Here is a 13997-nt window from a genome sequence, read left to right on the forward strand (position 1 = left end):
GCAGTTTTGGCCCCAGGCACCTCTTTTTCATAATCCTCACCACCACTGTAATTTTATACTCATTTGTCTCATTCTCTGTGGCATGCTTACCTCCCCGACTCCAATGTTAGCTCCAGGAAAGGAGCCACCATGCATGTCTCACTCACGACAATATCTCTGTACTGAGAGCCTGGCATTCAGTAGTTACTCAATAAATGCACATTGACTGAATGAATAACAAGCTGCCGAGAAGCTCTTGTCCTGCAGAGACACTGCTCAGAGCTCTCAGTGTCCTCTCTACTACCAGAGAGACACCCGTATCTGTGGCGTAGCTTCCTAGAGGTGATAATAGTATCTACAGTGGGTTATGGGGACAGATCTTAAACCAGATTAGTAGCTGATTTCATGCTGAGAGCTTGAGGTGTCCCTCCTACACTCCCTCAGCCCCATTAGACTTACTGTTGCCAGTGTGTATAGATGTCCAGAAGGGTTACAGGCTGACTCAGGAAAATTTTCTGCAGAGAAGCAAAGAGAAAGCAGCAATTAACCCTCCTGAGTACAGCAAGGTTCCTCCTTGGGCCCCACTCTCATGACATCATGATCCACAGAAAGATGGCTGAGAAGGGGGTCTTTCTGCTCTGGGCAATATGTCTGTTCGGCCCTGCCAGGACCACCCAAACCTTTCAGAGACACGCAGGGCAAGTACTTCCAACTAAAACCTTTTAGGACAATATTCTTGTGAGAAGTACCTTTGACAAAGTGGGAATATTCCAGGCTAGCATTTATCCAGCCCCCAGCCTCCCTGTCACTCTCCAGGCTTAGGTGCCACAAGACAGGGCTTTTTCCACCCCTGACCTTTCAAAAGTCAGGCTGGTCAATCTCCCCAGGCAGTACGAACCACAGACTAGACACCCATGCTGTCTGCTCACCCACTGGGCAGAGACTGGAACCAAACGGTGCCAATCCTTTGGTAGAAGCAAAGCCCTTTGGAGCCAAGATCAGAAATCTACTCTCTCTGCAAATGTCAAGAACCTGGGATGTCAAGTGCCCCAGGGAGGCTGAGTGAGTAATGCAGGGCCCAGGGATTTAGGCAGAGTGGCCAGGAGGGTGCATCTGGGGTCAGGCAAAGAGAATTTGTTAACTGGATAGTCTACTGTCTTCAGCCCTTTAAACTTGCAGGTTCTTTTTTTATATGGGGATAACAGTAGTACCCATCTAAGATGCTGCTCTCAGGCCTGAAGGAGACAATCTACAATAGTAACTGCACAGCACAGCAGCCAGTAACATTCAGACTGTAACTGAGTGACTGAAAGTGTCAGTTTCATTTTCCTTGGCCCCAGGCACACTGGCCCTCAAATCTGTCAGGGGACTCCGCCCCCATCGGGGCTGGCTGTTCTTTCTGTCTCGAATGCTCTCTCCTGCCAACTATATGGCTCACTCCTTCACTTTCTTCAGGTCCTCGCCCAAACTCACCTTCTCATTCAGGTTTCATGACCACCCTATAGATAATTTAACTCTGACATTCCTTATCCCTTCTACCTGCCTTATTTTTACAACTAGCACCTACCATCACCCCACACACTGTATCATTAACTAAAAAAAAAAAAAAAAATTCAGTCATTTGTCTGTTCCTACTGGAATATATGCTTCATAAGGGCAGGATTCTTTCATCTAGGCAAATACCCCAAAGAAGATAGGTACTCCCTTTTGTTGCCTGTAGCTGTTAAGTGATATAACTGAAGAAAAGCTACAGAGGTCCAAAGATTGGGAAAAGCAGAGATGATGTCTTATTTGTCATCCTTTAGTCTCTCCCAGAGGTCCTGAGAGCAAGTATCATGGCCAGAGCCTGCCAGAGAGACACCAACTAATCAAGTCAACAGCCACCACACCAACTTAACACCTTCCAGTGGCTTACCACTACTTTACCAAAACCAAAGGAAGCCCGCTTCCTGCCTCTGTCTCCCCAGAGATCTCTGCCATCCTTGAACTCCACACTTCAGTCATAAGAAACTTTCTGGCGGCCAGTACATATGCAACACTTTGCATTCTTACTTGGAACATCCACTTCCTTCTCTCAGATCTCAAAGCAGCATTCACTTCCTCAGGAAAGCAGGTCTGGATATGCCTGACTAAGGCAATCTGCCATTCCTGTCTTAGCACCCTATGCTTCTCATTCTTGGCAGTTGATGCAGTGTTGAGTGCACAGTTACTTTTGCGGTCCTTTGATTTATGTCCATCTCCCCTAACAGATTTAGCCTGTAAACTCTAATTAGTGAGCCCAGGGACCCTCCTCACTATTCTATCACCAGCACCCCCACTGCCAGATTAACAGCTGCTAGAGGAATGGATGAGGTAAGAATGACTACACCACGAGTTCAACTCCCAATCAGTACAGAAAAGCTGCCTCGGGCTTGCGCTCCAGCTCAGTTTAGTAGCTTCAGGCCCTTCTCGGGGCGCTCTTTCGCTCCTTTCAGGGCTGGTAGCGGTCCTCTCCTCCGACTCGCAGCTACCTTTTCGCCCTAGGGGGCCGCGCCGAGCCACGTGGCCCGACACTTCGAAATTTTAAATTGTCGCTCCCGGAAGGGGGTGGAGGTAAGGGGCGCGGGAATTATAAAGCCCAGAGCGTCCGGTCTCACGTCCCGGCCCGCCCACTCCACAGATAAGGAAACTGAGGCCCAGAGGAACTGGGAGCCACAGAGGTGCGGGGCAGAGGTTGAGGCCCCTTAGGCACCCCGGGCCGCGTCCCAGAGCACAGTGGGATCCGGTATCTGGGCGCCCGCAGGCCGCCAGAGGAAGAGGCGCGGGCCGCCTCTCCATAGATCTTGCACGCGGCCCTCAGACACGGCCCGCGCACGCTTACCTGGCCGCTCTGCTCCTTCACTTCCCGCGCCGCACGCACATAGCCCGCCTGCAGCAGATGCTGGTAGATCAGGGGAAGGAGCTCCCGCCGCTTCCTGGCCTCAGCCATGCCCGCGACCCCCGGCCTGTCCGTTCACCTGCACGCCCCCCTCAGTCCCCGCCCGCCACTTCCCTTGTGCCCTTAGACCTCGCGCCCCCCACTTCCGGCTCCTCCTCCGCCCGCCGCGCGGCACGCCGGGAAGCGTAGTCTTATCTCCAAAGGTGGCCGGCCCCGCCTCGGCGGGTGAAAAGGGAGGAGGCCTGGGAGGCATTGAGAACGCCTATTGGCGGGGAGGGCGGGAGTCGGATCCGGGCACGCCCCCTGGGCCGCCTACGATTAGAACACCTCCCTCTTAAATCCTTCAGACTCGCTCCTTGAAGGCATTTGTCTTCCTCTTAGCTGTGTGACAGCTGCGATCGGGTTTTACTCATCTCTGAACATCCTATTCAGCTCTCTCTAGACTCGAACTTCCACTTACCCACTCATTTAATCATTTCACAAATCTTTTAGAACACATGAACCGATGCTATTTGTCATCGTTCATTCATTCATTGAATAGTTATTGAGCTCCGTACCTTCGACAAGCCCTTAGGCTAGGACTGCGGGATATATAAGAAGTGGCAGCTGCCCTCAAAGCTCGCAGGAAAGAGAGAGGCTGGTAATCATGGTAACCCACATGCCACAACTAAGACTTCTCATGCTATAACTAAATAGTCCACATGCCTCAATGAAGATTGAAGATCCTTCGTGCTACAACTAAGACCCAGCACAGCCAAAAAAGAAAAAAAGATTGCTATGACCAACTCATAGAGGATGGATTTGTGGAGAACAAAACTGGATGTGAGGGTGTTGTAGTTGTGGAGAGGAGATTGGCAGGGAGAGGGTGAGTTAGGCTGGGGAATATTTGAATCAGCTATTCTTTTTTTTCTTTTAACATATATTTAAAATTTTTATTTGGATGTTCATTTATTTATTTATTTGGGTCTCCTTATTTATTTGGTCTTCTGCACTAGGTCATCATTGCTACTCGCAGCCTTTCTTTAGTTGTAGTGCTTGGGCTTCTCATTGTGGCGATGGCTTCTCTTCTTGTGGATCATGGGCTCTAGGGCACTCTAGGACTTCAGTAGTTGTGGTATATGGGATCTAGAACATGGGCTCAGTAGCTGTTGGCACACGGGCTTAGTTGCTCCATGGCATGTGGGATCTTCCCAAAACAGGGATTGAATTCATGCCTCCTGCATTGGCAGGCGGATTCTTAACCACTGGACCAATATGGAAGTCCTGAATCAGCTATTCTTAACTTCATGTGTCTATCGAGAAAATGAAGAGAGCAAGAAGCACCTAACGTTTGCTGTAGAAAATTCTGAAGGTGTACAGACACATAACGTTTTCCGCCCAATTTTAGGATACAGGGTAAGCACATACCTGACCATCCTAGGCTTAGGAACGATTCCTCCAGGAAGAAATAGGGAACAGGACCAGGTAACTGATGGAATATGGTAAGTGAGGAAGAGGGAGGAGACTAATCTACATTCAGCTATTTAGCAAATATTTATTGAACAACTACTGTTGGAAATAAAACTGTCTCTACCCCAATAGAGCTTATAGTCTAACCGGGAGACATAATCTAACAAATACATATAATTTGTTACATGTATATTGTTATTTAACAAAAACAAACACATACAAATACATTGTTACAAGTGGTGAATAAGTGTAGAGAAGAAAGGGATAGAGTTTTTTTCTTATGGAAGAGGAGTATTTAAAAGCTATGCTGGAGTCATTCTGCCCAGGTTCAAACTCCTGCTTTGTCTCTTATTAACTAGGTGACCTTCGCTAAGTTATATAACTTCTTGGTGCCTCAGTTTCTTCACTCATAAGATAGAGGTAATTACAATTTCTACCTGATAGGGTTGCCATGAGGAGTAAATTAGTTCTAAGCAGAAACGCACATAAAAATTCCAAGAATAGTACTGCGCTTGTGTGTCCATCAGCCATTACCATGAAACCGTCCGACAGGATGACAGGATCTGTCTCTGCTTGGGGGTCAGGGAAAGATTCCCTGAGGAAGTGATCTCTATGAGGACCTCTGAACTATGTGCAGGGGAGAGTGGGGTAGGGGGAAGACTCCTAGGCAGAAGAAAGGACCTGTGCAAAGGGCACGAGGTGGAAGGTACCACTGAGAGAAGAGGTGAGAAAACGCCTTCATGACAGGGCCCAGAGGGAGAGCAGGGGGACTGGGGAGTTTGGAAAGAGGGCAGAGGCAGATTCTATATCGAGGATCTTTCTCTTCATCCTCAGAGATTTAGGAAGCCACTGACAGTGTAGGTCCAAGAAGGACAGGACGACATTTGCATTTTAATGTGACCCCTGTAGGCAGAGAGTGGAATGGGGTGTGTGTGTGTGTGTGAGTAGCTGCAAGATGACAGGTTAGGGTTAGGAGGGCAGGCAGGCATCCAGGGAGAGTATCACAGGGGTGGTGCTGGTGGCAGTACAGGTGGAGGGCTGTGGAAGTTTCCAGGTATCAGGAAGTAAAATTATCATAGAGATGTGTGGGAATGGAGGGGATGGAGAGTGAGTGTCAGGATGACCTCTGAGGTTTTCATGAAAACAGGCAGTGGTTTTTCACTGACATGGGGAAAACCGAAGGTGAACTGGGAGGGGTTGCTGGGTGAGTGAGGATAAGAGGCTGTGGAGGGGGTCATGAAAAATGCAAGTTCCACTTTAGACGTGTTGAGCTTAAAAGACCTTTGGGACCCTGGAGGTAGATGTTGAATAGGCCTGGGTTTGGAAGCACACGAGGATGGGAAGTTGTCAAGAGACAGATGATCACATGGCTGTGGTTGAGAGAAGAGAAAAGTGCCCCAGGATGGAGCTGTGAGGCACACCCACAGATTGTGGCTGTGAAAATGAGGGTGTACCTGCAGAGGCTGCGAAGGAGGGCCCAAGAGGTGGGAGAAAACCCAGGAGAGTGGGCATAGGGAAGGAAGCCAAGGGAAGGAAGCTGAGAGTTTCTGGCAAGTGGGAAGAGTCAAGGGGCAATGCTCTGAGATGTCAGAAGGATGAGGATGGGACCAGCGACTTCAGTTATTGACAGACATGGGGACTGTTGGTGGTGATTTTAGGGAATACTGTTTGTGTAAAGTGATGGAGAGGGTCAGATGGCAGCGATCTGATGAGTGAAGGAGGGGTGAGGGAGGCAGTGGGTCTTTTGAGAAGTATTTGTGTGAAGGGGAGGAGAGAGACGTTGTGATGGGCTCCATGTGTGTATGTGTGTGTGTGTGTGTGTGTGTGTGTGTGTTAGGGGAGGGGAGGTATGTTAGAAGGTGGAAGAGACCTGAGTTTGTTTTCAGGCTGATGGCAGATCAAGGGGAGAGATTAATTAAGGGTGTGCGAAAGAGGGGAGGCAACCAGTGAGTGATGTTCACAAGCGTGTGCGAGGGGATGGGATCAGGCGCGTAGGTGGAAGGGCTGGTCTTGGAAAGAAGGAGGGATGACTTCTCTAGAACCAAAAGAGGGAACAAAGAGAGGATGGGTGCAGATGTAGATGTAGGTTTGTAGTGGGATGTTAAGGGAGATTTCATCTTCGGCTTCTATTTTTTTCTGCAAAGTGGGAGGCAAGGTCTGCTGAGAGCTAGGGAGAGGTGGTGAGGCGTTTGGAGGAAGGAGGAGAGTGTGCCTTCAGAGGAGCAAACTTGCCCACAGAATTCCAAATGCCTCACAGTGTTGACAACCCCAGTGTGTCCTGTCCTGTTGGCAGGGGGATTTCCCCACTGAGGCTCACCTACCCACGTACAAGCAGGGGAAAGTCCTGGGTGAGGTTTATCCAGGCCCAGGGCTGTGCCGGACGGGTGGAGAAAAGGGCATAGGGGTCTAGAATGTTGGCAAAAGAGATGTCTAACCTTTGGGCCCTGGCATCTAGGCTGGGCAATGTGGAAAGTGAAGACAGATGCATCCATTTTCAGGGAGAGAGTGGAAGCCTTCATGGACTGGGCAGCCACAAGGTCAATTACCAGGAGCCTGAGCTCAGAGGGGATTGGCAACTCAAATTGATGACTATGCCCTGGCCCCTGACTGGGTGGCTGGTGGAGCTACTCACTGAGATGGCAAACAGGGTGATGAACATGTAAATCATTAGGAAGATCAAAGTTTTTTTTAACCCTTCCAAGAACCAGTTTCAGCCCCCTGGGGCATTATGGCCCCAGTTAAGAATGCCTGCCTTAGTAGAATGTAAACTCCTTGAAGGCAAATTGGTGGTTCTCTTGTTGGCTGCATTATTCCCACCCTTAATCCATAAATACTGGCCAGTGCAAGGGTGGTTACAGCCTGCCTCCTGAGGAAGAGAGGAGGGCAGAGCAGACAGGGCACATGTGAGTACAGACCTGGAAACAGAAATGTGGGAGGCTTCTAGAAGTCAGTGGAGAAGAAACTGAGTCTTCTGTCCTTGGATGACCTTGGGAGAAATGGAGAATTGGTATTAAATTAAACAAAAACCAAACCAAGACAGTCTAATACCTTTTGTCTGGCAACAGGTTGTTTGTTTTTGTTTTGTTCCTAATAAAATTCATTTTAGGCACTTATACATTGTCCTTGGCTCCTGGGAGGCTGCCTCTTTTGTGGACAATTTCTTTATTTCCTTGATTTTCCAAATCATACCCTTCACTGAATTGCCTTGGGGGCCCAAGCATAAAATCAAAACATTAAACCGATAAAATATAACATGGCAACAATTAAGGCCGCAACAAACAAAACAGTGCATCAAAAAGAAAAAAAGAGAACAAATCAACACACACACAAAACTGGCCTCAGAGCATTTTCTTCCACTTAGAAAAAGATGTCTTTCTTAGTGTTAGGAGCCAGAAGCTTCCAGGCCACTCAACTGTGAGTGACTCTTGCGTAGGGTAAGCCGTGCGCCTTGGTTATCTTGACTTCTTGAGCAGGGCACTCAGGAAATGAGTGCAGGAATGAATGTTAATAGAAGGGAAGGAAGCTGAACAGGTAGGACTCTACTCCCTTATTTTCCCAGCAAAAGTGGCTCCTGAGTGGAGGTAGCTCAATATAAGGAAGGGGATTCTGGGCCAGGAGTCAGGAAACTCCTTTTTTTTGATCTGGCACTGCTGTGTGACCTTGGGCTAGTCTCTTGCCCTCTCTGATCTTCAAATTTTCTTTTCTTCTTTGGAGAAACTGGACTAAAACCAACACAAACATTCTCCAGAGAGGCTCCCTTTGCCCCCAGCACCCAAAGTTGGCCCCCTTATCCACTGTGACCATGGGTTCTTCCTGGGCCAAGTCACTTGGGCCAGCTGGTTTCCCACAGCTTTCTTCTCTCTTCTAGGATGACAGTTTCTCTGTTTCTTTTTTCCTTCAGTCTCATGGGAGTTTTTAAAGGTTATAAAAGATTGAAAAGTTATTACTGAAGTAACAAGTCAAACAGTTTATAGATATATAAAGACTGAGTTAATCTTCTCTCTTTCATTCATTCCCAGCCCACTTCCTCCCATCTAAGTACTGACCAGGCCTGACCCTGCTTAACTTCTGAGATCAGACACGATCAGGCACCTTTTGGGTGGTATGGCCATAGACCCATCCCATTTCCTGACACCCAAGTGAGGCCCTGTGGGGCTCCCAGGTACAAAGTCCCTTTTGTCTCCTGTTTCTTATAGACAAGACTCCAGCTTCCATGACTTTCCCTGAGTTCCAAAGGGCAGATTTGAATGGCTGCCAATTAAGAGAGGCTCGGCAAAGTGAGAGGGACCAGAGAATCTCATCAAGATTGGAGGCCACCTGAGATCCGATTAAGCCCTACTCACACGTCAGAGACTTCACCTTTGAACCATTGGTATATCACCTTCATCACACCCTCCCAGGTTGGGGACTTCCCTGGCCATCCAGTGGTTAAAACTCTGTGCTTCAAATGCAGGGGGTGTGAATTTGAGCCCTGGTCCGGGAACTACACATGCTGGATTGCATGGCCAAAAAAAAAAAAAAAAAAAAAAAATCCTCCTGGGTTGGGACACATAGTCTTTCAAGGCAGAAATCCGTGTGTCTCCTTTTGCTTGGCAAAGCAATAAAGCTGTCCTTTTCTGCTTCACCCAGAGCTGTCTCTGAGATTTGATTCAGCACCAGTGTACAGAGAGGCTGAGCTTTGAGTAATATTCCCTATACTCAGCCCACTTCAACAGCTCAGGGGCCTGGCCTCATATACTTCCTTGCAGACAGACACAGGCATCCTTGGCAAGGTTTCAGTTCTCTAGTCCACTCTCTCTTTTTTGTTTTACACAAGGGGGTCATGCTAAACACAAAAGTCCACAACTTGCTTTTTCAGTTAATAACATATCAGAGCTGTTTCTCCAGACGTTTGGCTCTGCCACAGACTTTTGAGTAATCGTAGCAGGTCACATTTGTAGAGTGGGTACCATAAGACTATGGGATGCACCATAGGAAGCATAGAGCTAGTTATCAGCCCTGTTTTTGTTGTTGTTTTATTCACTGCAGAGCATGAAGGATCTTAGTTCCCTGACCAAGGAAGGAACTGATACCCCTGCAGTGGAAGTGTGGAGTCCTAACCACTAGACCACCAATGAAGTCCCTAACAGCTCTCAGGTAAGAAAACTGAGGTTCAGTGAGGTCAAGGCCTCAGCCACACAGCCAGGGAGTGGCACGCCTTGGACAGGCTCTGGCTGCCAGAGTGCCCTAGCCAGCCCCCGGTGGGGCAATTGACAGAGGCAGGAGACAGCATGATATAGTTTAGTGCCTTCTAGTTGTTTGGCTAAGACAACGGTGCCACTCAAAACAGCCTAGTAAATACATCTGTACAGACTGGAGCTTCAGTTTTTGTAGGATGGAATCAAAAGTGGGCCAGAGGAGATGCATGGGTTTATTTTAATAGCTAAAGCCAGATTAACTGCCCAAAGGCTTGTAACAAACCACAGTCTCATCGGCATAATTTCTTCTTTATGTGATTTTCTTTCTCAGAGCTGCAAGTGTCCTTGGAGAGCAAGGAACCCAATTGTCTCTTCTTGCCCATAAGGGTACAAGCCCAGTGGTAGGGACTGACTTGGAGGGGTCCCCAGGGGGAAAGGGGCAGAGGTAGGCCCCATCCCTCTTGGCTTGGACCACTGCTACACTGTTCTTCCCTCCAGGCAGTCTCTGCCCTCATGCTCTTCTCCCCTGTCACTCTCTTCTTGCCTGTCCTTTTATTTATCCTTTAAAGCAATATTTATTTATTTGGCTGCGCCAGGGATCTTAGGTATGGCATGGGGGACTTAGTTCCCTGACCTGGAATTGAACCCAGGCCCCTTGCATCGGGAGCACAGACTCTTGGCCACCAGACCACCAGGGAAGTCCCTCTTCTTTGTCTGCTCTTCACACCACATTTGGCATGACACTACTCCTCTGCTTACCAAACCTCCCCCAGATGAACCACTGACCATGGGATCCTATCACAGTTTTCTAATAGACATTCAAGCTCATCCCAGTCCGTTCATCCTTCAAAGCCAAAGGCAAGTGCCACCTCCTCAGTGATGCCCTCCCAGACTATCCCAGCTTCTCATCTCAGCATCATTAAATGCAGCTAGGCCTGCTCTCCAGGTGGCTCCATCCAGGTGGAGCCACATTACAGAAGGACTGGCCAGGAGGGGGCAGTGCACAACCAAAGGAAGGTCTCTCCAGAGGTCAAGGTCACCAGGGTGCCTGGAGCCTGCGCCACCCCCCCACTGTGGTGTGTACCACTTAGTCTCTCCAGTGTGTATGCCTGTAGGAATATGAGGTTCCACCCAGTGGTGTGAACAGTGGCAAATGCCACCTCCCCCTGCGTCTCCCTGCATCTCTGTAAAACAACAGGGATGGACTGGTTTGATGTTTCTGAAAAGTGGAGAGAAATAAATGGACATTTAAAAATGGAAATCATTATGCATTTATTTTAAAGTGTATTAGACCAAAAAAATTACTAGCACATCAAACCTGTTATTTCTCAGATATTATTGCTTAGAGTGGGGCTAAAGTAGGCATTCAAGTAAAAAAAAAAAAAAAAACAAAACAAAAAACAGTGAGTCAATGCAAAAGAAAGTATCAATTAAGTAATAGTACAGGTAGTAAGATGACGGTGAATGGCTACGATTGGGAAAACACTGGTCTGCCTCTGATGTTCTAGAATTCTGTGACTTGCAGGGACTCCTGTCCTCGCTGGGGTGGAGGCAGGGAAGAAAGGAAGGAGCTGCTCTAGGAGCTGGGGTGCTGTGTCTTGGAGTGGAGGGGCAGGAATTCGGCAGATGGGCTGTGTCCCCACCACCAGCCCTTCCTTTCCCCGTTGAGGGTAGGGTTCTTGCCCTCCTCCCCGCCTTCTTTCTCAGCTTCCCTGCAGTTACTAAGGAGTGGGAGGCTGCGAGGGGCTGTGTTCTGAGAGCTCATCTGCTCCCTCATTCTCACCCAGCACCCTGTTTGGCATAAACTATTCAGGGTGATGATTAACAAGGATGCAGGAAGGCACTGGGGATGGGGAGAAAAAGCGAGGTGGTGTGGTTAGCGTTTGCTCACAGACGTGGATGTCCAACCTGGAATGACCATCTAAGGATTCCCAGACTTGCCCAGGCATCATCATCACTGGAAAATTCTTTAGAAAGACGATTCTAGGGCCCCACCTTAGGCAATTCTGATTCTGGGGCCCCAGCATCTGTGTGTTACAAAGCTCCCCAGTCCCTGCTGAAGCTCCTAGGTTTGCTTCTCCCTCAGTGTACCCGGGGAGACACCAAAGCTCAGGAAAGTTGTGTCACTTACCCAGAGTCACACAGCAACTCAGCAACAGATGTCCTGATGACTCCCAGCTCATTTCTCCCACTGAGTATCCCTTACTGAGTCTGGTCCACAGTCTGCAAAGAGAACGCCACTGGCAAACATAATTTTTTTGAGCATCCTTTGCCTCTGGGCTTCTTAAGGATTTTCCACAGAAAAGAACATGCTGTGTGAGCAGCCATCTGCTGAGAGGGCCGGAAGGGTTGTTGAGGGGTGGAATAGGGTGGCAATGGAAGGAGTGGCTGGGAGATGCGGGTTTCTCTCTGCAGTTGCCAGCCTACACAATTAGCCTGCTGAGGGCAGGAGCCAATTCGGATGACGCCATCAATAGTTGGGTTTTCACATGGGATCCTGAAGGAGCAGAATTAGGATCAGTGACTAGGATACATTTCAGATGGGATTTTCTAACAGTAATTAGTGACCTGGGAGATGGTTGACCCTGGAGCAACTTCCAGCTCCCTGCTTTTCCTTATTATAAAACATTTAACATGAAGAAATACAGGGCCAAATACATACCATGTTCCCAGGGACCTAGATTGTAAAGCATGACATCACAAATAAACCGGGGCTTCCCAGCCCATTTCCCCACCTCCGCCCACCGCCCCACCCTGGAGGGTCACCACTGCATTCCCTGAGGTTGCTGTGAATCACTCCTGTACATGTTTTCATATTTATGCTGTGTATGTATGTATTCATAAAACACATAAAGTTTTGCTTTGCAGATTTTTCAAGTTTTCATAAATGATATAATATTGTACGTTGCCTTCTGCAACGTGTTTTCGTTCAACATTTTGTTTGAAATTTATCCACGTTAATGTGCAGAGCTCTGCAGAGTACATTATCAGTGTTCTAATCCTTTTCACTCTAGGTACTACACTTTATTAATCTTTTCTTCGGTTGATGGGCATTTGTTTCCAGTTTTGCACCGTACAAACCACACGGCTATGGACATCCTAGAATCTGAAAGTCTGGCTAGTTTCTTCCATACCCCATCTAGGCTTAAGCTGCAATCATCAGACTTTGGAATTTATGTCAGTCTGAGAGGGCCCAAATGCCTCTCCTTTATATTTTTTAATTTGTATGTCTCTGATCATTGGAGCTGAAAGATTTTCATCGTTTTATGGGTCTTCTGGATTTCCTCTCCTGTGAATTGCCTTTGTATCCCGGACTGAATTTCCTTGGGTTGTTGGTGTTGTTCTTATTGATCTGTGACGGCTCTAAACCTGGGTCGGCTGTTACTATCTTATGCCAGTCAGTGGCTTGTCTTTTCGCTTTATTTATGGAGTCCTGATGCACGAGGGTTTTACATTTTAATATAACCAGCAGCATCAGCCTCTTCCTCTGTGGTCTGGGCTTCTGTTGGCTGTAGAAGCTGAGCCTGTTTCTCCAGTGTAGCATCCCCTCGGGAGGCCTTGTGGTGGAGTGAGAGGTAGGTGGCTTTTCCAGCTGGGCCGACCTGGGCTGAATTCAGCCTGAGAGGTTTATGGGCTAGGTGAACTTGGGAGGAAGTTACTTTACCTCTGGGTTCCAGCTTCTTCACTTTTAAAATTGGGATGAAGGGGAATTCAATCCTAAAGAAAATCAACCCTGAATATTCATAGGACTGATGCTGAAGCTGAAGCTCCAATACTCTGGCCACCTGAAGTGAAGAGCCTACTCATTGGAAAGGATCCTGATGCTGGGAAAGATTGAAGGCAAGAGAAGGGAGTGACAGAGGATGAGATGGTTGGATGACATCGCCGACTCAATGGGCATGAGTTTGAGCAAACTCTGGGAGATAGCGAAGGACAGGGAAGCCTGGCGTGCTGCAGTCCACGGGCTTGCAAAGAGTTGAATAATTTAGTGACTGAACAACAACAACTAGTGGTTAGGACTTGGTACTTTCACTGCCGTGCGCGGGGTTCAATCCCTGGTTGGGGAACTGAGATCCTGCAAGACTCACAGGGCAGCCAAAAAAAAAAAACAAACAAACAAACTAGGGCTGAGGACAGTCTCCAGTTCTCTGGGAGGTGGTGGGGAGGAGGGCAGTGGCATGAAGTACTGAGGCCCCCAAGGAGGACTCACTGAGAAAAGTCTCTGGAGAAGTTAACCCCTGAGACCCATCCAGTGTGTCTTCCCCTGCCTTGTCTGGCCCAAAGGGATCAACACAGTCTCCTCCAATCTAAGTACTGGTACATCTCAGGGTGGGGCTGCACCTTTGGAGGAACTGGAACATGGGAATCCAGGTCTGCCACCCCTGGGTCCTGGGCCATGCTCAGCAGCTCTGGAGGCAGGGACATGAGTGAGTGGCATTCCTGGTTCTGGCAGGAGAGGAGGGAGCACGCACACC

The 13997-nt window shown here is 48.4% G+C and overlaps 1 protein-coding gene and 1 long non-coding RNA gene across 10 annotated transcripts in view; both read right to left on the reverse strand.

The window, feature by feature from the left end:
- TCOF1 (treacle ribosome biogenesis factor 1) overlaps positions 1-3023 on the reverse strand; it is a 39858-nt gene extending 36835 nt beyond the window's left edge. For 6 of the 9 annotated variants that reach the window (XM_044947452.1, XM_044947454.1, XM_044947453.1 and 3 more), the window contains exons 1-2: positions 2840-3023; positions 439-494 (exon numbers count right to left, since the gene is read on the reverse strand). In XM_044947452.1, the coding sequence (XP_044803387.1) occupies positions 439-494; positions 2840-2947 (164 nt within the window). In that variant the 5' untranslated portion in view covers positions 2948-3023. The remainder of the gene's footprint in view (positions 1-438; positions 495-2839) is intronic. The other 3 variants (XM_025292411.2, XM_025292410.2, XM_025292413.2) reach the window with 2 other exon arrangements.
- Positions 3024-4034: 1011 nt separating this feature from the next.
- On the reverse strand, positions 4035-12029 carry LOC123335038. The gene is made up of 4 exons (XR_006553296.1): positions 11654-12029; positions 7261-7331; positions 4304-4364; positions 4035-4188 (listed from the first exon to the last, which is right to left on the reverse strand). It is a non-coding gene; the product is annotated as an uncharacterized LOC123335038 (long non-coding RNA).
- Positions 12030-13997: the final 1968 nt, after the last annotated feature.

Source organism: Bubalus bubalis, chromosome 9 (assembly GCF_019923935.1).
Source record: "Bubalus bubalis isolate 160015118507 breed Murrah chromosome 9, NDDB_SH_1, whole genome shotgun sequence".
Taxonomy (NCBI): domain Eukaryota; kingdom Metazoa; phylum Chordata; class Mammalia; order Artiodactyla; family Bovidae; genus Bubalus; species Bubalus bubalis.